At 47.5% G+C, this 27,386-nt stretch overlaps 1 protein-coding gene across 1 annotated transcript in view; it reads right to left on the bottom strand.

The window, feature by feature from the left end:
* Positions 1–27,386, bottom strand: part of rftn2 (raftlin family member 2) — an 84,542-nt gene that overhangs the window by 9,261 nt on the left and 47,895 nt on the right. The window contains exons 6-7 of the mRNA XM_085985803.1: positions 26,997–27,200; positions 4,140–4,261 (exon numbers count right to left, since the gene is read on the bottom strand). Of these exons, the coding sequence (XP_085841929.1) occupies positions 4,140–4,261; positions 26,997–27,200 (326 nt within the window). The remainder of the gene's footprint in view (positions 1–4,139; positions 4,262–26,996; positions 27,201–27,386) is intronic.

The raw sequence follows: 27,386 nt of genomic DNA, 5'->3' as shown, positions 1-27,386 counted from the left end.
CCATGTCCAATTTCACCCCCAATACCTCTGACAATGCAGCATCCCTTCAGTACTGCACTGAAGTGTCAGCCTATATTATGTGCTTTAGTCCTGCAGCGGGGCTCGAATCCATGACCCACTGACACAGAGGCAAGAATTCTACCACTGAGCCAAGCTGACATTATCTGCTTAATCCCTGCAGGCTGCCAATAGCTTCAACTCTGTGACAATGTACATAACAAAATCAGATCTATAGGGCTAGAAGAGAAAATTAGTGACTAGTAAGCACAAACTGTGCTGGCATAAAACAGTAATAAAATATTTCATAATAAGACAAAGTCCTTTTTAGCACCCAGAACAGAATGTTTGGCCCAACTCTCGGTTCCCGTGGAGGAAGCCAAAAAGACGAATGGTAATTTCTTGCTATGAGTGAATCTGTTGGTGGCTATTAAGCCATTTTGGGTGAAAGGGTTACATGTCTACCATTACCTTGGTGACTTATTTGTTCACACATTATCCCAGTACAGGCAGTCTTTCAAATGGTACAAATATTTGCATTGAGATATTTCAGTTAAAAGAGCCAGGTATTGATTAGGTTGGTTAGTGATCCAATTCTGGGATATCTGGAGCCAGTAAGCAGTGTTGAGAACAGGCAGTAAGGTTACAATGAAAATACTTTTAAGTTCCTTGAACAGGTGATGGCTGCATTCTTTAGAAGTTTCAGGCATAAAGTTTTTTGAGCCTGTTACTTAATATGTTATCACAATGCTCTTCTAAACATACAAAACTAGATCTGTTCTTCACAGAGTATCCCAATCTCTGGCTGTCAATAATGATGCCTTCCTTGTAGAGTTCATCTGCAGGATGGTGGATTCGAGGGACCTGGTCTCAGTACGTGCTACATAGAGAAGTTGAAACTGAACATTGGATCACTGTATCTGCAGCAATTCCAGCCTCAATAGTACATTTGGTTCAATATAAAACCAGAGAAGCATGTGGATTTGCCCTTAGATGACTTGTGTATTGGTACAGAAGGCATGAAGTTCCTGCTGAAGATTCAATTTGCCTCTCTTGACAGTGCAGAACTGTGGTCTCAGAAGCAAAGAAAATCTAGCAACGGAGAGGAACAGACTGAGGAGTAACCTCCTTAGGTTATCAATAAATACTTGCCTTCAAAATAAAACTGCTAGATATTGTCTGTGGGAAGGGATCTTGCTATAGTGTTAGGAATGGGACAATGGTCACAATGTTCTTCACGAGACTTGGGTAGGGAGGCTGTTATTTCTGATCTTAGTGTACCTATAGATATGGTTTTCATATTCCCAATAATGGGCATCCCTGGATAAAATTCCAAGATCTTCCACTTCATGAAAAGTGTCTGGAAAAACTAACTTCCCTCTTCTAAACCCATTGTTCTTATGTGGACCAAAACTTGATAAGAAAATAAGGAATGTGAAAAAGATCCATAAAGTCTGGTCGTTTCTGTTGCGTCATGGAATGTACCATATCTATTTAATTGTTTGAGAAAAGGTTCTCCAAAATTAATTCCCGACTCTTCTCACCTGCCCCTCCCAGTTAAATCAAGCTCTTTATACGTGTCCCCATGCCCTCTAGTTCGATTCTCAATGTGCAAGCTAAATAACGTAATACATGAAATTATCGTGTCCTCAACATTTTAAAACCTGGATCATGTCTCTTCTCAATCATCTTTTCCTCCAATGAAAACATAAAACACTAATTCCAGCAATTATTCTTGTTGCTCTTTGGTGCACCTCGACCAAGGCACTGAAGTTTTAAGGTAGGGTGCTTAGCCTTGCCCAACAAAGATTTCTAAAAGGTTAGAATAATTTAACATAGAAACATAGAAGATAGGACCAGGAGTAGGTCATTCGGCCCCTCGAGCCTGCTCCACCATTCAATGCGATCATGGCTGATCATTCAAGTTCAGTACCCGGTCCCTGCTTTCTCCCCATACCCCATGATTCCTTTAGCCTTAAGAAATATATCCAACTCCTTCTTGAATATATTTAATGAATTGGCCTCTACTACCTTCTGTGGTAGAGAATTCCACAGGTTCACCACTCTCTGGGTGAAGAAATTCCTCCTCATTTCTGTCCTAAAAGGCCTACCCCTTATCCTTAGACTGTGACCCCTGGTTCTGGATTCCCCGACCATCGGGAACATCCTCCCTGCATCTAGTCTGTCCAGTCCTGCCAGAATTTTATAAGTTTCAATGAGAGCCCCTCTCATTCTTCTAAACTCCAGCGAGTACAAGCCCAATCAACCCAATCTCTCCTCATACGTCATTCCTGTCATCCCAGGTATCAGCCTGGTGAATCTTTGCCTAACTCCTTCCATGGCAAGAATATCCTTCCTCAGATAAGGCGACCAAAACTGCACACAATACTCAAGATGTAGTCTCACCAAGGCCCTGTACAACTGCAGCAAGACTTCCTTGTTCCTGTACTCAAACCCTCTCGCTATGAAGGCCAACATACCATTTGCCTTCTTAACCGCCTGTTGCACCTGCATGCTTACCTTCAGCGACTGGTGCACAAGGACACCCAGGTCTCGTTGCACTTCCCCTTCTCCCAATCTATTGCCATTCAGATAATAATCTGCCTTCCTGTTTTTGACACCAAAGTGGATAACCTCACATTTATCCACGTTATATTGCATCTGCCATGCTTCTGCCCAATCACCCAACCTGTCCAAATCATCCTGTTGTTTCTCGGCATCCTCCTCACAGCACACACGTCCACCCAGCTTTGTGTTGTCTGCAAATTTGGAGATATTACATCTAGTTCCCTTGTCTAGATCATTAATATATATTGTAAATAGCTGGGGTCCAAGGACCGATCCCTGCGGTACCCCACTAGACACTGCCTGCCACTCGGAAAAAGACCCGTTTATTCCAACTCTTTGCTTTCTATCCGTCAACCAGTTCTCTATCCAAGTCAATACCTTGCCCCCAATCCCATGTGCCTTAACTTTACACGCTAATCTCTTATGTGGGACCTTATCGAAAGCCTTCTGAAAGTCCAAATACACCACATCCACTGGTTCTCCCGTATCTATTTTACTAGTTACATCCTCAAAAAATTCCAGTATATTAGTCAAGCACGATTTACCTTTTGTAAATCCATGTTGACTTTGTCCGATCCTGTCACTGTTTTCCAAGTGCTCTGCTATTACATCTTTTATAATGGACTCTAGCATCTTCTCCACTACCGATGTCAGGCTTACCGGTCTGTAATTCCCCGTTTTCTCTCTACCACCTTTTTTGAATAGTGGGGTAATATTAGCTACCCTCCAATCCATGGGTGCTGTTCCAGGTTCCATCGAATGTTGGAAGATAATCAACAATGCATCTACTATTTCTACTATTTGTTACGACTTAGTCTACAAACCATTTCTTTCAGTAGTTGGTTGCCAGATGCTATGCACGAATCACCTAAGTTAATTTTCCCTCCCTGCAGGTGAAGCGCTTAGTTTTAATGTGTGGTATGGTGGTGCAGGCATGATCTGTAAGTCACAGCATGAGGAACTATGGGTAGATATCACTGTCCTGCCACTGCATGACACAACAGGCTAACACACCAGTGTTCCGTTTCCACCAAGTCGCAGTCCATTTTGTTTTTACTAGTGTAACTAGATGATAGCTTCCTACTTCCCATAGGCTATGTGGTCTCATTGCAGCACCTTAATGAGAATGCTTTTCCATTGAAAGAATTAAGAGTGTTCCTGCAAGACGTAGTAAAGGAGAGTCATGTGGTTTCTGGTCCAAAAAAAAAGATGGTTATCCTCTGATTTCCTCAGTTGCATTGAGTGTCTTGCCCATACATATTAATATATAAGAACAATAACCGGGCCAAACAATGAATAATCTACTATTTTCTCTTCAATGTGTGTGTGTGCACACATGTGTTCATATGGGTAAGTGCAGAGTTGATAATGGGTGGAATTCTCACTTTAGTTAACAGACAATTCTGATTTGTAAGGAATAACACAGCTGTATATTTAGAAAGTAACTAAAGGAGATGTACTTCTGAAAGAAATCAACAAGGAAGTGTCTAAACATAAGTTTCTACATCCTAAATATTTTGGAAACATATTTTATAGAAATGTTAAACTCTGAACAAAATAGGAGATCACCTTACCTCAATGACTGTCCATTGTTCAACAACTATTGCATCATTTGGTATCTTGCTTGACTCAACTGTCTCCAAATGATGTTCTTCATAAATAAACATGCCATCCACAGACTTGGATAAATAGTCTCCTAGAATTGAAAATGAATGTATAAAGCAATATCGATAAAAATAATTGGGCCAGATTTTGTGGTCAGCGGCGAACAAAGGGTGCCAGCCGTTTATTACGCTTCTTATGGGCTTTTGCACTGGAACTTGCTGTGATTAGAAAGCCATTTCGGTGCAGCACCCTCTACAGGGGATCTGGGACCTGTGTGAACAGGGCAGGAAACTGTGTATGTCCTTAACCAATCAAATTGAAGAATTGTTACTGAGCCGTGCAGAGTCTGAACCAGGGTGTATCAGTTACAATATTTAATTCAATGTCAAATCAGATACAGAAGGCAAAATAAAGAGAGGGAAAGAAAGATGGTATTAAAAGAGACAAGAGCCAGAGAGAAAAAGTTAAAAAAAAATTACATTTTTAATTTTTTTAAATCTTCAACAATAATTAAAAGCTGAAGGAATGAGAGTCCACACTTGTAAATGTTAATTTTCAGTGCCAGAGAGGCTGTTTGGCAATAATTAAGACTTATCACGCCTGTAAAAATTTACTTATACTGGAATGGACAAACTCTAATGTTTCTGGCGAGTTTAGTGGGTATATATCAGGTAAGTACAGCAACTTCACACCATTCAATGTGTTTCAATGCTGAGTCTCTTGGTTTTTGGAGGAGCAAGGCAACTCTGACAACAACTTCCTTATTTACGTGTTTAACTGCGCATGTGCGGTTGCCGGAAATTGCTGTCCAATTTACACTTTAATAATGGTGAGCACTGATAGCCTCACCATTATTTCTCCTGCAAAATCTGGGCCAATTAATTGCTAACATTTATCCTTCAACTTCCTAAAGTCCATTTTTATTGTTTTTGGAACTATTTTGTTCCCCCCCCCCCCCAATCAATGCCAGGTCCCTCTACGCATTTTTCATCTTGGACCAAATTCCCTTCTACGGTTGATGCAATATACGTGCTAACAGAATACAATAAATGGTTGCTGTGGTACAAAATGATTGGGCACACATTTTGTTACCTTTAGTGAGATACTCCACCACCACTAGGTATCATACCTCGTGGCTCAGCTGAGAAATAGAAGTGAGCGTTTCAAGAGCATGGAAAATGCCACAAAATCAAAAGTCTACTGAGCCACACATTTTCTGCTTTTGGATAAAAGTGGTCATGACATTTTACAAATCTGCTTAGCATTAAGATGTGATTTCCACAACACACTTCCTTGCACATAAAAAAGTTATGCATAAATGGGGTTTCTAAAATCAATTTTATGCGCCCTCCAAAATTGCCAGTATAGTGTACAAAGATTGTGTCAACTGTACCAAAATATTACGCAAGGCTTACAGGAAGAGAGCATTACTGTGCACTCTTTTTTGTTCTTGCCATCTGAAGGTAAACATTTAAGCTTCACTACCTGATGCGCCTCAATAACTTCAAGGCTCAAAGTTAACTGGATAAAACAAGGCTTTTATTAGCAAAGAAAGATGCCTGTGTCTTCACCTAGCATTCTGCTGTTCTGCTGCAAGACAAGCCTGGGCTTGTCTTAAGTAGGGCCAGGTATGGGCGGAGCCGACACACCCAATGGGGAGAAAGGGGGCGGTGCACTATATACAATACAAGGTAAAACACAGGAGCAGGCAATACAATATATGTAGTTAAATACAGAGTCTGATGAATGACATATTTCATCACATTCACCCCTTCTACAGATTTAGTCTGTCCGGGGGTGTGATAGTCCTCTGTGACCGACGTAGCGGTTGCGGTGCCGCGGGGTGTCCCGGGTGACCTCCTGGGTCTCTGCCGGGGGCGCCACCGGGGTTGTTGAAGGAGTAGGTGGTGGGGGTACCGTTGGCTGGTGTTCTTCCGGGGGTGATGAAAGAATAGTGGGTGGAGTGGGTGGGTAATAGTTGTTGTGGTTGTTGTCATTGTTGCTGTTGTTGTTGTAGTCGTTGTCGCTGTTGTTACCGGCTGGGGCGAGGTCTTTTATGGACACAGTGTCCTCCCGTCCGTCGGCGTGCCGGACATACGCATATTGTGGGTTGGCGTGGAGCAGGTGCACTGGCTCCACGAGAGGGTCCGTCTTGTGGCCCCTCACATGCTTCCGTGAAAGTACCGGACCTGGGGTGGAGAGCCATGACGGTATGGATACGCCCGAGGTGGATTTCCGGGGAAACACAAACATTAGCTCAGGAGGCGTGGCATTAGTGGCGGTACACAATAGTGACCGTATTGAGTGGAGCACATCTGGGAGGACTTCCTGCCAGCGGGAGATAGGGAGGCCCTTGGTCCTTAGAGTTAGGGTGACTGCCCTCCATACTGTCCCGTTCTCTCGCTCCACCTGACCGTTACCCCGGGGGTTGTAGCTGGTGGTACGGCTCGTGGCAATCCCCTTGGACAGCATGTACTGGCGTAGCTCTTCACTCATGAAGGACGCCCCCCTATCCGTGTGGATATAGCTTGGCATACCGAACAGGCAGAACAGGCTGTTGAGGCATTTAATGACCGTGGCGCTGGTCATGTCTGGGCAGGGGAAGGCGAATGGGAAATGGGAGTATTCGTCCACAATGTTCAGGAAGTAAACATTGCGGTCGACTGACGGGAGGGGGCCCTTGAAATCTAAGCTAAGCCGCTCAAAGGGCCGTGTAGCTTTGATTAGGTGGGCTCTATCAGGGCGGTAGAACCGAGGCTTGCACTCAGCGCAAGTGCGGCAGTTCCTGGTCAGAGACCGAACTTCCTCAATCGAGTAGGGTAAGTTGCGGGACTTTATGAAGTGGAACAGCCGTGTGACCCCTGGGTGGCAGAGGTCGTTGTGGAGGGTCTGTAGCCGATCCCCGGTGGCATTGGCACACATCCCTCGTGAGAGGACGTCGGGGGATTCGTTAAGGGCCCCCGGCCGGTATATGATGTCGTACTCGAAGGTGGAGAGCTCGATCCGCCACCTAAGAATCTTATCATTTTTAATCTTCCCCCTCTGTTTATTATTGAACATAAACGCTACCGACCGCTGGTCGGTAAGTAGGGTGAAGCGTTTGCCGGCTAGGTAGTGCCGCCAGTGGCGCACTGCCTCCACGATGGCTTGGGCCTCCTTTTCCACGGAGGAGTGTCTGATCTCGGGCCCCTGGAGGGTCCTCGAGAAGAAAGCTACGGGCCGCCCCGCCTGGTTGAGGGTGGCCGCCAAGGCAAAGTCAGACGCATCACTTTCCACTTGAAAGGGAGTGTTCTCGTCCACTGCCTGTAGCGTGGCCCGCTCAATATCCTGCTTAATGCTTTTGAAGGCAGCATGGGCCTCAGCAGAGAGCGGGAAAGAGGATGCTTTCAAGAGGGGGTGGGCTTTATCGGAGTAGTTAGGGACCCATTGGGCATAATACGAGAATAACCCCAGGCACCTTTTCAGGGCTTTGGGAGTGTTGGGCAGGGGCAGCTCCCATAGGGGGCGCAATCGGTCGGGGTCTGGTCCGATTTCCCCATTCTCCACCACGCTGCCTAGTGTGCAGAGGCGCGTGGTGTTGAAAACGCACTTGTCCTCGTTGTAAGTGAGGTTGAGTTTTTGTGCGGTTTTCAGAAACCTCGCGAGGTTTGAGTCGTGGTCCTGTTGGTTGTGGCTGCAGATGGTGACATTGTCGAGATAGGGGAAGGTTGCCTGCAAGTGGTGGTCATCGACCATGCGGTCCATCTCCCTCTGGAAGACCGAGACCCCATTCGTCACCCCAAAGGGGACTCTGAGGAACTGGTAGAGGCGTCCGTTTGCCTCGAAGGCGGTGTACGAACGGTGAAGACCGAGACCCCATTCGTCACCCCAAAGGGGACTCTGAGGAACTGGTAGAGGCGTCCGTTTGCCTCGAAGGCGGTGTACGAACGGTCCTCTGGTCTGATAGGGAGCTGGTGGTACGCTGACTTGAGGTCGATAGTGGAGAACACCCGGTATTGGGCAATTTGGTTCACCATCTCGGATATGCGGGGTAGCGGGTAGGCGTCTAGTTGGGTATAGATGTTGACTGTTTGACTATAGTCAATCACCATCCGCTTCTTCTCGCTACCCCTCACCACCACCACTTGGGCGCGCCACGGGCTGTTGCTGCGTTCAATAATGCGCTCCCTCAGGAGCCTGTCTACCTCGGTCGCGATAAACCGCCTGTCCTCCCAGCTGTACCTCCTGCTTTTGGTCGCTATTGGCCGGCAGTTAGGGGTAAGGTTCGCGAATAGCGAAGGCGGCTTTACCTTCAGGGTAGCCAGACCACACACTGTGAGGGGCGGCTGGGTCCCACCGAAATTGAGCGTGATGCTTTGGTGGTGGCACTGAAAATCCAGGCCCAAGATCACGCTCACACATAAATCCCTCATAATTAACAGTTTAAAATTATTATATACAGTGCCTTTAACGGACAATCGTACCGTGCAGTAACCCGCAATAGTCGATATCTGGGTTTTGTCGGCCATAGAGATCGTGCCCTGAGTAGGGACTATAGTTAGAGAGAGTCGTTGTACCTTTGGCAGGAAAAATCGGAGAGCAAGTTATTATCTTAATGGCAAGAAACTGGAAAGTACTGAAGTACAAAGGGATCTGGGGGTCCTGGTGCACGAAACTCAAAAGGTTAGTATGCAGGTGCAGCAAGTGATTAAGAAGGCCAATGGAATGTTGGCTTTCATTGCTAGGGGGATAGAATATAAAAATAGGGAGGTATTGCTTCAGTTGTACAAGGTATTGGTGAGACCGCACCTGGAATACTGCATACAGTTTTGGTGTCCATACTTATGAAAAGACATACTTGCTCTCGAGTCAGTACAAAGAAGGTTCACTCGGTTAATCCCGGGGATGAAGGGATGGACATATGAGGAGAGGTTGAGTAGATTGGGACTCTACTCATTGGAGTTCAGAAGAATGAGAGGCGATCTTATTGAAACATATAAGATTGTGAAGGGGTTGGATCGGGTGGATGCGGGGAGGATGTTCCAGATGATGGGTGAAACTAGAACTAGGGGGCATAGTCTTAGAATAAGGGGCTGCTCCTTCAAAACTGAGATGAGGAGGAACTACTTCACTCAGAGGGTGGTAGGTCCATGGAATATGCTGCCCCAAAAAGCTGTCGAAGCTACATCATTACATAAATTTAAAACAGAAATAGACAGTTTCCTAGAAGAAAAGGGAATTAAGGGTTACGGGGAGCGGGCAGGAATTTGGACATGAGTTTAGGTGCGGATCGGTCATGGCCCTGTGGGTAGCGGAGCGGGCCCAGGGGCCGTGTAGCCTGATCCTGCTCCTGTTTCGTGTGTCTAATTCTGTTAGATTCAGGAGATAGTCCTGTCATAGTGGATTGGCGGTTAGGATCAGATCAGCCATGATCTTATTGAATGGCGGAGCAGGCTCGAGGGGCCAATTGGCCTACTCCTGCTCCTATTTCTTATGTTCTTATGTAGACCAGGGTGAATGAAGCTCTCCGTGCTCCCGCTGTCAATTAAACATTTAACCTTGCACCCGTTTACCTCGATGTCCACCATCGATTTGGATAGTGGGTGCGGTCTGGACTGGTCCACTGTGATCGACGCCACTGTAGGGCCCTGATCGGGACAAGATGGTGGGCCCCACGAGGCCGGGTAAGATGGCGTCCACGATGTCTGCTCGCGAGATGGCGGACCCCACGAGGTCGGACAAGATGGCGTCCAAGATGGCCGCTCCCACGGCGCGCACGCGGCGGTGGCGGGTTTGCCTGCGGGGTTCCCTCTGCACACCTTCCCAAAGTGCCCCTTCTTACCGCACTTACAGCAGGTGGTGCCTTTCGCCGGGCACAGGTTCCTGGTGTGCTTCGGCTGCCCGCAGAAGTAGCATTTGGGGCCCCGATGCGTCGCGGTTGTCGTAGGGCTTCTGGGGGGAGAGCAGGGCCCCGACGGTGTTGGGCTACCGGGCGGGGAAGCAGAGGCGGCGTGGGCCGCGCGGCCTGAAGAGTAGGAGTCAGAGTTCTTCTGAGCCACATCCAGCGATCGCGCTGTGTCCACAGCCTGTGTCAGATCTAGGCCCGTTTTCTCTAGCAGTCTCTGCCGGATGTAATTAGAGCTAAGGCCTGCGATAAAGGCATCCCGAATAAGCTCGACTGTGTATACCGTGGCTTTCACGTCTTTGCATTTGCAGTCTTTGCCAAGCACTCTTAGGGTGACTAGAAAGTCCTCTAGCGACTCTCCGGGTCGCTGTGTGCAGGTAGCAAGCAGATGCCTGGCGTACACCTCGTTGGTAGGCCGCTGATAGTGGGCCTTTAGAGTGTTGCAGGCATCCAGGTAGGTGGTGGCGTCTTGGATGAGTGGAAAAACCCGGTGGCTTACCCGATTCTGCAGGATCCCGAGTTTCACATCTCCGGTGGCTTTAGAGGCTGTGACGGCTTCGGAGTTGGCCATAAAAAATTCCAAGCACTGGAACCAGTGTCCAAACCGTGCCGATGCATCCGAAGCATGCGGGTCCAAATCCAAGCGTTCCGGTTTCAAAAGTTGATCCATTGTTGAAAGTTTGCTAATAAAATTGATGCACCTCAATAACTTCAAGGCTCAAAGTTAACTGGATAAAACAAGGCTTTTATTAGCAAAGAAAGATGCCTGTGTCTTCACCTAGCATTCTGCTGTTCTGCAGCAAGACAAGCCTGGGCTTGTCTTAAGTAGGGCCAGGTATGGGCGGAGCCGACACACCCAATGGGGAGAAAGGGGGCGGTGCACTATATACAATACAAGGTAAAACACAGGAGCAGGCAATACAATATATGTAGTTAAATACAGAGTCTGATGAATGACATATTTCATCACACTGCCTATTGATTCTTGACTACGTTGCACTCACCTTTAGGCCTGCGGAGCAGGCTTGAGGAGCCGTATGGCCTACTTCTGCTCCTGGTTCTTATGTTTACATACCACATTACCAAAAGTTATCAAAATCAATTCTAGAAACACACTCATGGTGAATAATCGTAATATTACAGTAATTTTTCCTGCAGAAATGTTAGAGATCTTTCATATGTTCAAGGTGATCTTCATGTTTCTAGTTACAGTGATATATGATTATTGGCTGTGTGATACCATCTTTGGTCATTGTAACTAATACTACTTAATAACTAATGTATGTTTTTCAACATGCTGGAATAGATTAATTATCCCATAGCCTTATCCTCCAGTACTACTTAGAAAAATACATCTCTAACTTTCTTCCCCATTATTTTAGGTTTCTGAGCTCCTGACAGTTTCCAAACCTAATATATATAGACTTTCACTCTATTATTGTAAGAAGTTGCCCTTTACATTCCAGTTATTAAAATGAGTAAGGTATAGAGAAAGTTAACCCAAGTGGTTAACTTTAAACAAGGTGTATTCAAGAATGTCATTATATAGCTATGTTGTGGAGTATTCCCTTAAAAAATAATAGAAATCTGCTTTATAAAGTAAAAGTTTAGCATTAGAAATAGACAGATGACATGTGGCACGGTGAGATGACAATTTGATATGTTTTGCCCAATTTTTTGCTTCTCCTTGATCTTAAGCTTCATCATCAGTTGAGATCATAGGCTGGTAGCTTATTCCCAGGCTTCTTCCAATCTCACTGTTGGTGCACAAAAGTGTAATGGTTTTCCCAGTTTTCTTGTGGGAAATTACATATCATCCTTGACCAACTCCTTGTGCTAAGATGGCCAAGAATGGGAACTTGCTACATCAGAAATTGTGGAAGTAGATCCATGTGCCACCAATCTGTAGAATAGAATTTGCTATTGAGCTCTGAAATATCTGATTAATGAAAAAAAACTTGTATGGCCATCAAACACTGGCTCACATACTCTAGTTAATGGTATTATTGGAATGCAATGTTAGATAATGGTGGAAAAAGGCAACATCAGATATCTTAATTATCTTGTATTATCTTAATCTGCAGAATGGGTGGGGGGAAGCGAGGGTGGAATTGCTCCATTTGCAATACTGGCAACACCCTTTTAGGGACCTCTGAAATGGGGTTTATAACAAATAGCCAGTCACAAATCTGCCACAATAGTCTGTTGTAGATCAAACTGTGATGAATGGAAATGTCAGAATTCATTATCATTGACCAGGATGGAATCTTAGAAAAATTTCAGTCTTTAAACAATGCATAACTTTTATAAAGTAGGTACAATTATTACATTTCATAGTTTATACAAAAATAACAGTGATAAACAGGACACATGAAATTGCACTCGACCTAACTATTTTGATGAATTATATAGTATAAGGCAAGCCACCTTCTGCATAAGGACTGCAGATCCAGAGGATATATGGTGGCCGATTTACCAGAACACTCCTGAATGTGAAAACATAGAACACAGAACATATATGAGCACATAGAACCTTAACATTCTGATTCCTAAATGTTCTCAAATTTATTCTAAATCTGTCACTTGCTTTTTTTGCATTGAGAAAAAAAACAGAAGTGCAAAAAATTACTTCTTATTTGACAACCTTTTAGTTAAAGGGTTAATAAATTATATTGATACATACAGTATATCACTACTAATTTATCTTGGTAGAAAACCACTGAATACCTACTTGAAGGTGAACTCTGGGAAAAGGCAACATGATCAGGAGCCTCCATAGGATCAGCCTCAGATAGGTGGCCAGATCAACCAGAGTGGCATTTGAGGCTGCCCTAACAATCCCTCCAGTCTGAGTATTGGGAGACTCTAAGAGGGTCTTATTACCAACATTTCTGAGATGTACAGTAGAAAGTGGCAGCTGGCACATTAATGTAGTCAGCAGACTAACAAAAATGCCAACCTGCTCAGCTAATTTTGGCCGGCTTTTCCTATTATGATGCAAGGATGTATTGCCATTCTGTGTCTGGCAAGCATAATTTCAAGAGCATCAAAAGCATTTGTTGTGCTCTGAGCTCTTGGGGCACTCTGCTGTCTCTAGATGTGGAGGTGGGAGTAATGGGCTAATCCCCATCTGCCAATGTCTGTTTTCCAGGTGCAGTGCCAAACATCACCTTTTGGTGATGTGAACCTTGGTTTGAATTTGCAAGTGAGGTGTCCTCCAGGTTTGATATTCCATTGGCTGTGTTATGGCCTTGAATGCTGGTTGGCCTTTCACATTGCCAATGGTATCGATCTCTCTTCATTTTTATCATCTTCATCGAACTCCTTAGACAAGACCTGGGGACTTCGTCCAATTACTAGATGTAGTTTGATGTGTGGATGAATCATCTGTGTAGACATAAAAGCATGATTTCTGAATGTTTTACTTTAGACTGAATTTTGTGAGCAGCTTTAATTTATTTTCAAAAGATTGGCACATTCTGTGGGGTCTGTGTGACCCCTATGCAGCGAGTTGTTATGATCTGGAATGCACTGTCAGAAAGGGTGGTGGAAGTAGATTCAGTAGTAACTTTCAAAAGGGAATTGGATATATACTTAAAAAGGAAAAATTTGCAGGGCTGTGGGGAAAGAGCAGGGGAGTGGGACTAATTGGATAGCTCTTTCAAGGAGCCAGCACAGGCATGATGGGCCGTAGAGCCTCCTTCTGTGCTGTAAGATTCTACCTGTTCATGTGTTGATATTCATATCACCTTATTAAATAGTTACAGGTACAATGAATGAAATAATGCTTAACTTGTTTAACTGTTTAAAAATAACAGTGTAATTCATGCATTTGATGAATGTGCTCTTTTCCCTGTTTATAGAATGGACAAGTATACTTTCTGTAGCAGTCACAGACCAGTTTAAGCTCGTGTTCGAAGAACACACTCCTGGATGGCTACGGGACAACAGACTCACACATTCATAAAATCCACTTGTCAAGGTAACAGAGTGTGATTACCATGGTAGTAGAACAGAAGCCATGCAGGAAGAGGACAGGGAAATTGGAGCAAAAACTAAAGGAGAAAAATGGAAAATAAATGATGACAGTTGTTAGTTATTAAGATGATACTGTGGCAGAACCACTGAATGACTCTGGCTAACTGTATATAATTCTCTTTAACGATGTTCTAACACCAGCCTAAACCTGTACCATTGTGTTAGGCATTACTGTGTTTTGTATATAGAGTTTGCATGTACGGGGTGTGGCCCCTTTAAGAGCGCGGGAAAACGCGATGATGTCACGTCGCAAACCACGGGGCTGCCCAGGCAGTCCTCGTGGCATCTCCGTTGAGTAAAGACCTGTTTAGTTGTTCTCTTGTGTCGATCTCCGTTATTCGTTGGAATTCGTTAATTCCTACAATACCATAACTGAGAGGCTATACCTATCAGGAAAGATTGAACAGGCTGGGGCTCTTTTCTCTAGAAATCAGAAGTCTGAGGGGTGACCTGATAGAGGTCATTAAGATTATGAAAGGGATCGATAGATTGGATGTAGAGAAGATGTTTCCACTTGCGGGGGAGACCAGAACTAGAGGCCATAAATATAAGACAGCCATGAATAAATTCAATATGGAATTCAGGAGAAACTTCTTTATCCAGAGAGTGATTAGAATGTGGAACTCACTACCACAAGGAGTAGTTGAGGCGACTAGCATAGATGCATTTAAGGGGAAGCTAGATAAACACACGAGGGAGAAAGGAATAGAAGGATATGTTGATGGGGTTAGATGAAGATGGGTGGGAGGAGGCTCGTGTGGAGGAACTGAAAGAAATCAGTATTTGTAGGGAAATTGTGTTAGGGAAATTGATGGGATTGAAGGCCGATAAATCCCCAGGGCCTGATAATCTACATCCTAGGGTACTTAAGGAAGTGGCCCTAGAAATAGTAGATGCATTGCTGATCATCTTCCAACATTCGATGGAATCTGGAACAGTACCCATGGATTGGAGGGTAGCTAATATTACCCCACTATTCAAAAAAGGTGGAAGAGAGAAAACGGGGAATTACAGACCGGTAAGCCTGACATTGGTAGTGGGGAAAATGCTAGAGTCCATTATAAAAGATGTAATAGCAGAGCACTTGGAAAACAGTGACAGGATCGGACAAAGTCAACATGGATTTGCAAAAGGTAAATCGTGCTTGACTAATCTACTGGAATTTTTTGAGGATGTAACTAGTAAAATAGATAAGGGAGAACCAGTGGATGTGGTGTATTTGGACTTTCAGAAGGCTTTCGATAAGGTCCCACATAAGAGATTAGCGTGTAAAGTTAAGGCACTTGGGATTGGGGGCAAGGTATTGACTTGGATAGAGAACTGGTTGGCAGATAGAAAACAAAGAGTTGGAATAAACGGGTCTTTTCACGAGTGGCAGGCAGTGACTAGTGGGGTACCGCAGGGATCGGTCCTTGGACCCCAGCTATTCACAATATATATTAATGATCTAGACAAGGGAACTAGATGTAATGGCCTAGAAATTCAGTGGGCCTTGCGCCCACTTAGCGCCTAAAGAGGTCTTTTGCGCCGACGGGGTGATAGCGCTGAAATTGAGTGCAGTGGTATTGGCGGCGGTAGCCGTTAGTGCTGCGCCGGGACTGATGACGTCATCGGTGTGCGCGGTGGCCCGTAACGCCCTGAAACCGCGCCGATCCCCATATTTATTTGCGCCCGCCTCCTCCGAAGCGGGCGCAAACAGCGAACAGAAAACGGGGCCATCCTGCTGCCATAGTGGGGCGCTTTAAAGCTGAAGTCCAAAGATGTGCAGGTTAGGTTGATTTGGCTATGATAAATTGACCCTTAGTGTTAGGGGATTAAATACATGTGGTTACAGGGATAGGGTGGGATATGTGTCGGTGCAGGCTCGATGGGCCGAAATGGCCTCTATCTGCACTGTAGATTCTGTGATGGTGCGGCCGGCTGCTTTTTCGGCGGCCGCCTGCCCGCACCTCCTTCCCCGGCCTCCTCCCCCCCCCCCCCGCGGCATTGCCGGCTGGTTTCCGTGGAGCCCGGCACTTCTCCGTTGTGCCGGGCTCTTTTGCCGGCACTCGCGGTTGGGGCTCCGGCCGTTGCAGGCACCTCCCCCTTAAGAGAAGGGGGAGGCCTGCAGTACCGCAGCCTGCCGCACCGGGTGGCGCTGCGGCAACTAGCGCGCCGATATTCAGTTGCAGCGCCCCAAACGGAGGCGGGCACACCCTGGTATAGCGCCCGCTTCCGAATTGGGGCGCAGAAGACGAATATACGGCGTGCGCTAATGCCTCCCCGCCCAGCGCTAACTTTTGGGTGCGAGCGAGCTGCCCGCGCCCAAGTGAATTTCTAGGCCAATATCTCCAAATTTGCAGACGACACAAAGCTGGGTGGGCGTGTGTGCTGTGAGGAGGATGCCGAGAAACTACAGGATGATTTGGACAGGTTGAGTGATTGGGCAGAAGCATGGCAGATGCAATATAACGTGGATAAATGTGAGGTTATCCACTTTGGTGTCAAAAACAGGAAGGCAGATTATTATCTGAATGGCAATAGATTGGGAGAAGGGGAAGTGCAACGAGACCTGGGTGTCCTTGTGCACCAGTCGCTGAAGGTAAGCATGCAGGTGCAGCAGGCGGTTAAGAAGGCAAATGGTATGTTGGCCTTCATAGCGAGAGGGCTTGAGTACAAGAACAAGGATGTCTTGCTGCAGTTGTACAGGGCCTTGGTGAGACCACATCTTGAGTATTGTGTGCAGTTTTGGTCGCCTTATCTGAGGAAGGATGTTCTTGCCATGGAAGGAGTTCAGCGAAGATTCACCAGGCTGATACCTGGGATGGCAGGAATGACGTATGAGGAGAGATTGGGACGACTGGGCTTGTACTCGCTGGAGTTTAGAAGAATGGGAGGGCATCTCATTGAAACTTATAAAATTCTGGCAGGACTGGACAGACTAGATGCAGGGACAGGAACAAGTTTAGGATAAGTTATAGTTTACAACAGAAGTTTTCAAATGAGGATTCCCAGATCTTAAGCTTTTCCTAAGGTGATCCCACGTGGGCCCTGAATTTGCGGGGGGGGGGGGGTGATGTTTCTGGTGAATCAAACTAGCTCAATCAGAGAAGACAAAGGCTAATTGTATATGGAGCTAGATCTTAAATGCAACTTTTATGCAAAAAGCTCTGTGATTGATTGATGCATCAGTCTTCCTGGCTACATATCCCCCTCGGCCATTTAATGTTCCTCCTCCTCTACCAATGCCGCAGGCAGATTACAAAATGATGCAGTAAACAGCAGACCATTTTCCGATAATTTTCGAGATCTTCCAAGTTGTAGAGCAGGACCTAACCGGATCTGTGCAGACTGCAGAATCTCTGTTTCAACACGCCAATTTTGTGTTCCACTGGAATTCAGATGGAGGCATAAACCTCATCGTACTTTTATGTCAACTTCTGTTTGGTGATTCCTCCATGGTGTTAACCGCCAAGGCTCCAGGCAACAGCCCTAGTTCCTAAAAGCCGTCCATCCAGTCTGCCTGCTTCTTGAAATAGCACTTGCATTGTAGGCTTGCACAAAACAAAGGCATTTTGACAACTGCTGGGGTGTCATGCATTCACCTGCATTATTCTCTTCTTGTGGTTTGGTACCACCTGTACATTGATGGGATGTCAGCTTTTCCTAATCATATGGGCTACAGGGTGGTTGTTAGGGGGTTGGTGGTTATGTGTGTATCGTCATTGAAACCCTCCACTTTAGGAAAGGCTGCCAAAAGGTAAAAAAACTGCGCCTTCTTGTGGGGAAATAAACAGAGGTGTCCCCTCGTTTCTGTCACATGCTTGATGCATCAGTGGGACAAAGTCTGACTAATGTGGCAAATATCACCAGTGGTGGCTTGAAAGGATCCAGTGATATAAAAGTTGAATATTATAGTGACTTTCACAGACAGGGGACAGGGCCCTGTGCTAGATCTTGTCTGCAGACCAGACTCCAGCCAACAGCATAACTCAAGTGGCAACAGTGAGGGCAGGTATCCTGAAACATGGCTAAGTAGGTGTGCCTCGGTAGAAAAATGTAGTTACGTGGTCGATTCCAGGTGGGTGCCAAATGTCTGAGATGCAACAACACTTGCTTTTCTTTCCTTTGCAGAAACTATTTTTTTCGGCAGCCTCTCGCGGTGATGCACGGTCCGACTCGTTTTTGACCAATTTCCAGGAGGGAGCCGAAGACAGGCATTAGGCCCTTGATTTGCATATGCAAGGGGCCCAACACCGGTTTCAGGCGGGCGGTACGGATGCCTGGGAAGCCACCTTTACCAATATGGTGGCACCCATATCCCAGGCCCACCTCGTGTTTAACACTGTTATTTACATTTGGGATGGATTTCGTATTGTTTGTACACAGTTCAAATTCCAGATAAGAATGAATAGGCTGTAGCTTCCTGCTTGAGACCATTCCAATTAATCTCGTCAAAAAGGAAAACCTTCCTTTTGGCATTCCTTTCAAGATTCTAACAAATTTGACTCAAATAGTGGTCATAGTCCAAACTGGTGCCTTGCTAATTGCTTTCAGACGATGAGGAAATCAGTCAATGGTAGATCTTAAATAGCATTACATCCACTGGGATACAAGCCAGCTGGGTAAGGCTGTTAGTAATTGCAAGAGAATGTAGCATTGCTATAGTGTTTGCTAGTGGATTCTCAGGCTGGCAGTTGAAATCTCTGGGCAGTAGAATTATAGGGTAGAAATTGTAAGCATTGCACCTATTTTTCAGGTGTAAAACGGGTGCAAAGCATACCAATTTAGCACTGGGACGGCCTGCGCCAAACCTGCACAGTCATTGGTCCAACTGCTAAATTTGGGGGGGCCTTTTTTAAAGTGTATTACACCCCTTCTATATGTAAAATATGGGCCGAATGCCTGTTGAAGGATCCCACTGAGAAATTCGCTAGCGATAAATGGGGCGGGAGTTGTGCCTGACCCACTCAGGACTCTTCAGCATGCCCCAATTCCAGGTAGGTGATTAAAAACATTTCTTGTTAAAAAACCCACCCTGTGGAACAGAAGCGTTCGGCCCACTCCATAGGTCGCGATTGCCCCCCCCCATATACACTTCAATCTCCGCCTCCCGGGATATGCCTGAGGTCTGCTGCTGGGGAGGCAGGCAGCTCGGGTGAGCTGCCTCTGGAGAGGTGTGACCAGCGGCAGTAGCTCACGCCGAGCATCGATTTCTACTGATCCTCAGGCCTCTTGGTTCAGGTGTGTGCTGGTCACACAGTGCCGAATCTGGACACAAAAATGGGCCCACACTAATTTCTAGGTCATATGACTAGGAGTAGATAATTGAATTCTGCCAATATCATTTGATACACAGCTAAAAATGGAATTATCATTCGATTATGCCTTAGTAAGTTGTACCCAAACAGATCTACTTAAGAAGATTCATAAAGCTAATCTAATTCTGATGTTCCAGATGGATTTCCCACGAGACGCAGCTGTTATTTTGCCATATCTGCCATATGAAACTTTTAACAAACTGAGTGTTAGCTCCCGAGAGAATAGGAATCAAAAATAAGTGAGAATCAGTGAATGTCATACTCAAAGGCCGCGATATTTACCAGGGTGGGGTTTTGGAGTGGGGCAGAGGAATTATGGTCGGGAAACCTGGAAAGGCAGCTTTCCTCGAACTGCATGTTTTTATTAAACGAATTCCCCGCCCGGAAGCCAGCCTGATGGACAGGCTTGGCTGCCTTACAGGCAGGTAAGGCTCCAGAAAAGGCCACAGTTCAGGATCAGGTAGGTTTCATGGTTGTTGATGGTAGAGGACACGGGGGAGGTGGGTAGAGCATGGTTGGGGGGGGTGGCGGGTGGGGTCGAAGATCGCGAGGGGGTCAAAGATTGTGGGGTGAGAGATGGGGGTGTCCTGGAGAGTCGGAGATCGCCGGGGGGCGGGGGGGGAGGTGGGGGGAGTCGGGGTTGACGGGGGTTGATCATGGGGGGTGTCGGTGATGTAGGGATCTGTGATGGGGAGCTCGGGGGCAGGTAAGATCATGGAGGTGGGAGAGACGGTGATCATGGGGGGTGAGGGGGTGTACAGATTAGTTTGGTGAGCCTGGAGGAAACACTCACTCAAACAAGTAGTTCTGGAAAGGCACTTACCTGATGGGTCCAGCCCTTCTCACATACTTTTACCTGCCAGGTTTTCCGAGGCTTGGGAAACCTGGCCAACTTGGTTTAAAAATAGAAATCCTGTTAAAAGGAAGGCACACAGCCTCCTTAAAAGGTTTCAATGACCGACCCACCTCCGGAGAGTGGATTCACCCTCCGTATCGTCTCAATTAAAATTGGAAGTGGGCGGATTCGAGGTGGGTTGGGTTCCTGTTTCAGATTGGAGCGATTAAAATCGGGAATGCTCAAGAGGCCAGAATTGGACGGGCACAGATATCTCGGAGGGTTGTGGGGCTGGAGGAGGTTGCAGAGATAGGGAGGGGCGAGGCCGTGGAGGGATTTGAAACCAGGCATTAGAATTTTAAAATTGAGGCGTTGCTTAATTGGGAGCCAATGTTGGTCAGCGAGCACAGAGGTGATGGATGAATGTGACTTGGTGCGAGTTCGGAGACGGGCAGAGTTTTTGGATGACCTCAAGTTTACGGAGGGTAGAAGATAGGAGGCTGGCCAGGAGTGCGTTGGAATAGTTAAGTCTAGAGGTAACAAAGGCATGGATGAGGGTTTCAGCAGCGGATGAGCCAATCCCTTTTTCATTTCAGATACCCAAGAACTGGAGCCTTCCCAGTCAGTGGAGTAAAAGGAAAAAGACAGTGAAGATGAAGAGACACCGTCTCTTGATCATACACTCGCAGCCACCAGCTCAGACATTGACGCTACGCATATTTTAGAGGCTAAGATAGAGGAGGGATCTGCACATGGTGCGACAGTAAGCAGGAGCCAGGGTGGGGAGAAAGGATAGCGCAGTTTCCAGCTCACTGGAGGGCAAGGCCGATGGATGTACATAACAAAATGCTTGGTGGACTGGAAAACCTGCTAGAAAGCCTGTGCACAATGTCAATGGAGGAGTCCAGCATTAACTTGGCACAGGGCTTTGCGCAGAGCTTGGAGCCCATCCATTCCAACATGGAACGGATGGTCACTTCCATCAGCACACCTGTGGAACCCACCATGATACAGCATCTGATGGCCAAAGTCACAGCTTCCATTGCAGCACAAACAGCTTCCATCAAAGGTCTGAGTTCTGCTGTGGAAGCTCAGACTGCTACCTTGTAAGCAGTAGGAAGTTGCGTAATGCCTAAAAAACAGGTGCTACACAACCCAATTTCTCCTCCAATATAACTAGCAATCAGTGGAAATGACCATGTCATGATATACAACTTTGATATCTAGATGCTGACATCTACTGAAAGCATCAACAATCTGAGGGGACTAACAACTTCGGCCAAGTTTGACTTGAAAATAATAAATTATATTTTGAAGTCAAAAGTTGATGCCAATTGCTGTGTGCAAAAAGGTGAGAACTAGCAGGAAAAAACAATCTGGGGGAAAAAAATTTACAAACATTTTGTCAAACCTTTACTAAAGTATTAGACTATCAACACAATTTAAGGATAAAAAAAATGAACTAAAGAGAGAGGGAACTTGCATTTGTATATTGCCTTATCACACCTTCAGGATATTCCAAAGTATTTCACAACCAATGGGTTACTTTTGAAATGCAGTGACTATCATTATGTAGGCAAGAGAGTGAAGAAGTGCTAGTCACAAAAGAAACTGATACTGAGAATAACACAAAAATATTGGAGGTGCAGTACTAATGAGGACTGATGTGCATTGAGAATTGAGGAAGACTATGGCCTAGAAATTCAGTATCGCCACGTTTGGGGCGTTATACTCGAGCGGGCGCGAAATTTAGCGCCCGGCGCAAATTATCGCCACCTTCAGCTAAATTGACCTGCTTCGCCCCAAGAGGTGCTTGGAGCGCTAAAGCGGGCGCTGCACAACTGTCCTAAGGCACTAAGCCGGAGAAGCGAGGCGCTACCACCGAGGGCGGGCACAGCGCAGGTGCGGCCAGTTAGCGATTGCACACAGACACGCTGGCGCCGGTCAGCTCTTAAAGGGGAGGGTCGATCTTGGATTGCAGCCACACCCTGCACATCGGAGCCCTGATTCTCGGCCTGGACAGACCTGCTGCCACAGTTTAACGCCTAGGACCATGGAGAGGGCCAGGGAGCGAGCGCAGCGGTTCAGTGAGGGGGCCCTGCAGGTTCTGGTTGGCGCAGTGGAGCGCAGGCGATCTATCCTGTTTCCGGACAGTGGCAGGAGACCGCTGCCCACCGACTACCGCAAAGCTTGGAGGGAGGTGGCTCACAGAGTGACCTCCAGCAGCATGGTGCCTAGGACCCCTGTGCAATGCAGGGAGAAGTTCAACGACCTCACTCGGGTCGTCAAGGTGAGTACCCTTTTCAGTAGCCTCTTCATCCCTGCATGTGCACCTCACTTTATGGCCAAAGGGTCCTGAGAGCCCCAATGCCCAGCCCTCATCCAACACCTATGAGCCTTTCATGAAACTCACACGCACATTCAGCACTTTACACACTGTAAGGGCTATTCGACCATGGGAGGCAGCGCAGCCAAGATCAGGGCTTCACACTGTACTCAGAGCCCATCCTTTCTCTTGCAGGGTAAGCTGGCCCATAACAGGAGGCAGCAGCAACGAACCAGGGGAGGCCGGCCTCACCTTAAAGACCTCAGCGATCTGGAGCAGCGAGTCCAGCGCATTATGGCAGGCTGGATGATTGGCCCCGTCGCCACTGGAGATGCTGACCCCCGTTCTGGACAGCAATGGTAAGGTCATCACCTTTTTGACCTCTCTCCTTCCACTTGTGCCTCACACCAGCATCCTTTGCCACTATCGAACCAATACAGTGCATTGCAGCACTCATGCCTCCCTTGCTGCGGCCCGTCCTCACGCTAAAGCAACTCTTGTACCTCCCTGCTTTCAGATGGTGATTCGCCAGGTGAGGACGCGGGCCCTCAAGCTGCCACTGTGAGTGATTCTGAAGGCGAGGAGGAAGAGGAAGCCGGACCATCAGTGCCACCCTCAGCCGAGGCAGCCCATGGCCATAATGGGGACACGTCTTCCCTGGAGGGGAGCGGGGGGAAGGGTCTGAGGAGGGTGAAGCTCCGGGGCCCAGCGGGCTGCAGCAACGCGGGGCGGGGGGTGGGCGGCGGCGGGGGGTGAGTGTGTAGGGAAGCTCGGCGGCCTTCTTCCTGGAGGGAGAGTCTGGCCTCGAGTCCTGCTACAGTAAGCGCAGAAGAGGTGCGGCTCCTCGCTGAAATGGGCACCCAGGCGGAGCAGAGGCACACTGAGCTCATGGCTGCAGTGGCAAGGATGCCCGAATCCATTGAGTCACTGGTAAGGAGTGTCCAGGACTTCGGTGCAGCACAGGCAAGGAGTCTGCAGGACTTCGGTGCAGCACAGGCGGCTTCCACGCAAGTGCTTAGTGGTGCAATGCAGTCAGTGGCTGGTTTGATGCAGACACAGATTGAGGCCACACGAGCACTGACTGCGGCCACCCTCGCTGCATTGGGCATGAATCGCCGGGGCCCTCGCCGCAGAAGGCCAGCAGTCTGTGCTTCAGCAGATTGCTCCACATGCTGCAGTGCTGCCCCGTGGGAATGCCAGTGTGTCGTCCGACCAGGGAGTGCCTGTCCTCTGTCAGGATGGCAGCATTCCTGCTGCCAACACTGTCACTTCTCCACTGTAGGACAGACTGCTGCCGCCCATGCAGAGTTGGAGCAATCAGCAGCCGGGCCCTCCAGGCCCAGAGCTGGTCCAGGCCGTCCCCCAAGGGCATCTGCCGACTCAGTTTCTGACACTCAGCAGCCTTCCCCCAGCCTTGCTGCAGCCACTGGGGTCCCATTGCGGAGGAGCTGCAGGGTGGGAAGGGGCCAATCTCGCAAGCGAAGCAGATCACCCTCGAAGGGCAAAAAGTAGGAGGTGTGGCAAAATGCTGTTAATTTTTTTTAAGTGAAGGCCGAGGGTCGTGGTCATTTTTTGTTTACTCTTTTGTTCATTGTCTCCAGGTTGTGAGAGCCAGTTATGTGTCTGACTGCTTTTTTGGGGGTTTCTCTCTATTACTTTGTCATGCGGGAAGGGCACACAGTTTGTTAAATAAAGAAGTGTCTTTATTCAGATTGTGCATGTTTGCTCTTTGAACTATTTGTTGCCTTGACCGGCTCAGGGTTTGCGGAACAGTTCCATTCATGTTCTTTCAATGGCACAAGCCATTCCCTCAGAGGGGGCCTAGAACCGACTTGCAATAAGCCGCTGACGGACGGCCCATGCACTTTGTGCCTCCCTCCCGTCTTGGTGCTCCTCCTCCTCCTCTGCTGGTGCTCCAATGTCTGCTGGCAGTGGCTGAGTCCTGAGGATTGCCAGGTTATGCAGCATGCAGCACACTACGACGAAATGGGAGACTCGCTCAGGCGAGTACTGAAGGGCTCCCCCGGAATGGTCCAGGCAGCGGAACCGTTGCTTTAGCACGCCGATTGTGTGCTCAATGATATTCCTGGTCGCTTGATGGCTCTCATTGTATCGTTCTTCAGCAGGGGTGCTGGGCGCACGGAGCGGGGTCATCAGCCAGGTGCACAGAGGATAGTCCTTGTCCCCGAGAAGCCAGCCTCCTGGGTGAGCCGGGGCTTCGAAAAGGTCTGCCACAGAAGTCTGGCGCAGGATGAAGGCGTCGTGGCTGCTGCCTGGAAAGCGGGCATTGACAGCTAGTATCAGCTGTCTGTGGTCACACACCAACTGCACGTTTAACGAATGGAACCCCTTCCGGTTGCGGTAATCCTCGGCATTTTCTTGCGGCGCCCACAAAGCCACATGCATGCAGTCAATGGCGCCCTGGACCATGGGGAAGCCCGCTATTCTTGCAAATCCCATTGCGCACTCTTGCTGCTTGTCCAGGGTCATGGGGAAGGAAATGTACTGACGTCTCCTTTTAAAGAGGGCATTCGTGACTTGGTGGATGCAGCAATGCACCGCGAACTGGGAGACATTGGCAATGTCCCCAGTAGCGGATTGGAAGGAGCCGGTGGCATAGAAGTTGAGAGCCACTGTCACCCTCACTGCCACCAACAGAGACGTCCTGCTCCTCAGTTGAGGCTGCAGATCACAGAAATCCCACAGTGCAGATAGAGGCCATTTCGGCCCATCGAGCCTGCACCGGCACATATCCCACCCTATCCCCGTAACCCCACATATTTTAATCTCCCTAACACTAAGGGTCAATTTATCATAGCCAATCAACCTAACCCGCACATCTTTGGACTGTGGGAGGAAACCGGAGCACCCGGAGGAAACCCACGCAAACACGGGGAGAATGTGCAAACTCCACACAGTCACCCGAGGCCAGATTTGAACCCGGGTCCTTGGCGCTGTGAGGCAACAGTGCTAACCACTATGCCACCGTGCTGCAGGTGGCAGAGCTCAGTGACCACCTCCCTGCTGAATCGAAGCCTCCGAAAACACTGCTCCTCAGACATGTTGAGGTAGGAGAACTGTTGGCGGAATACCCTGGGAGGGTAAGGCCTCCTGTACCGACGCCTGTTGGCCCTCCTCCGTCTGGCCATGATTGGCACGCTCTCTCAGCGTCTCTGAGCCCTCTCAATGCAATGGAGAAACCCAACGTTTCCACCCATTGCAGCCCCCATAGTATGTGGCCACTCAAGGTTATGGCACTGAAAAATCAATCCAACTGCAAAGTTCTGGGCTGAAGCCAGAAGTACCTGTGCGAGCGCCGATCCAATGCAGAAAGCTCTCTCCCTTTGTCTCTCTGCAAATCTCTCTCTCTCTCACAGAAGGAGTGGTCCAAAAATGGCTACCACTAAGAAGCCAGGAAGAGCCCCCTTTAAATAGCACCCCCCCGGCCCCACAGCGACTGGGAACCGTTCCAGTCAACCAGTCGCTGGGAGCGCCAGGCGGAAAGGAGGGGGGCGCCACCGAGTTTCCGGTTCGGGGCGCCCCAAGGGCGTTGCACCATGAAATGACGTCAGGATCTGCGCGCGCAGCTGAGCGGGCGTTGCGGTTTTGCGCCGCCGCTAAATGTCCGCTCAATGTCGCGAGAGGCGCAGGTCTCGCCGCGCCCGGGCGCTAGCCGCTTCGTGCCCCACTTATCGCCCTCTTAAGGTGCTAACGGGTGGCTCTAACAACTGAATTTCTCCCCCTATGTATATGCAAAGCACCAAAGTCTTAAAGGAACAGTTTACCAATATTCTCCCCCACTCCCACAATTTGGACGATGATCTATTAAAATTATGTGAAGATAAATGAGAAAAAAAGATACATTTTATACATTGTGCTAAGAAACATGATTTATAAATGGTTATATTTAAAGATATACTTGAGGGCACTTACCAGAATCACTGATGGTCCAATCAGCATCATTGTCTCCAATTCCTTCTAAGTGGTCCATACAAAACATCTTTGAAACTCTTCTAAATAGTTTCAGTGGTCTTTGAATGGATGCTGCTCCACTGCTCGTCGCTCCATCAGCTTGGTGACCTGTTCTGTGGCATCACTGAAACACTTTCTAACATCCTGCCAAGTTCTTTTATTGCAAGAGACCACATTCAATCAATCTACAACCTTGATCCTATGCCTGTCCACAGGCTCCTACAAGGTATGAATCTTTCAATTTATCCTGAGGGGGCTACTTTACATTAAATCATTCGTCACCACCCACACACTTACACATTTATCATCTTCTTCAATAACAGAATATTTTAAAAGCAGTTTCCTAATGCAGTAACCTTTAGACAATTACCCCCAAACTAATAAAAGTATTCTAACCAGCACAGACTTCACAGTACTCGCAAAAGCTGCTGATACAGTACCATTGTAAATTTTGATAAAATATGTATTTACCCTTCATTGTTTCCCAGGCTATGAATGAATCAACCAATGACATTCCACTTTTATAATAAGATGTTGTAATTTCCAACCAATCTGCTTCCAGGGTGCAGATGGTTTGGCCCTTCCTTGTTACTCTGAGAGACAGATTGCCTTCATGGTAGGATCGCCCACTTAAGTCTTCATCAGAAACATTGAAAACAGCAAACAGTTTCACATCTAGAATGACAATTTATATACTGTCAGAATACTGTCAGCATACAATAAAACAATGAACAAAGCAAGGCAACAGGTCAAATACACTCTCCCTACAGCGCCACAATTCAAAAGATAATTTAGTAATACCGAGCGGGTAACTTTGACTTAACTCGCCTAGTGAGAAACTGATGGGATTGGATTGGCCGC

Source organism: Somniosus microcephalus, chromosome 4 (genome assembly GCF_052327205.1).
Source record: "Somniosus microcephalus isolate GS21.2 chromosome 4, FLI_Smic_1.0, whole genome shotgun sequence".
Classification (NCBI taxonomy): Eukaryota; Metazoa; Chordata; class Chondrichthyes; order Squaliformes; family Somniosidae; genus Somniosus; species Somniosus microcephalus.
Note: the sequence above shows the minus strand (reverse complement) of the source record. Positions and strands in the feature narration are given on the sequence as shown.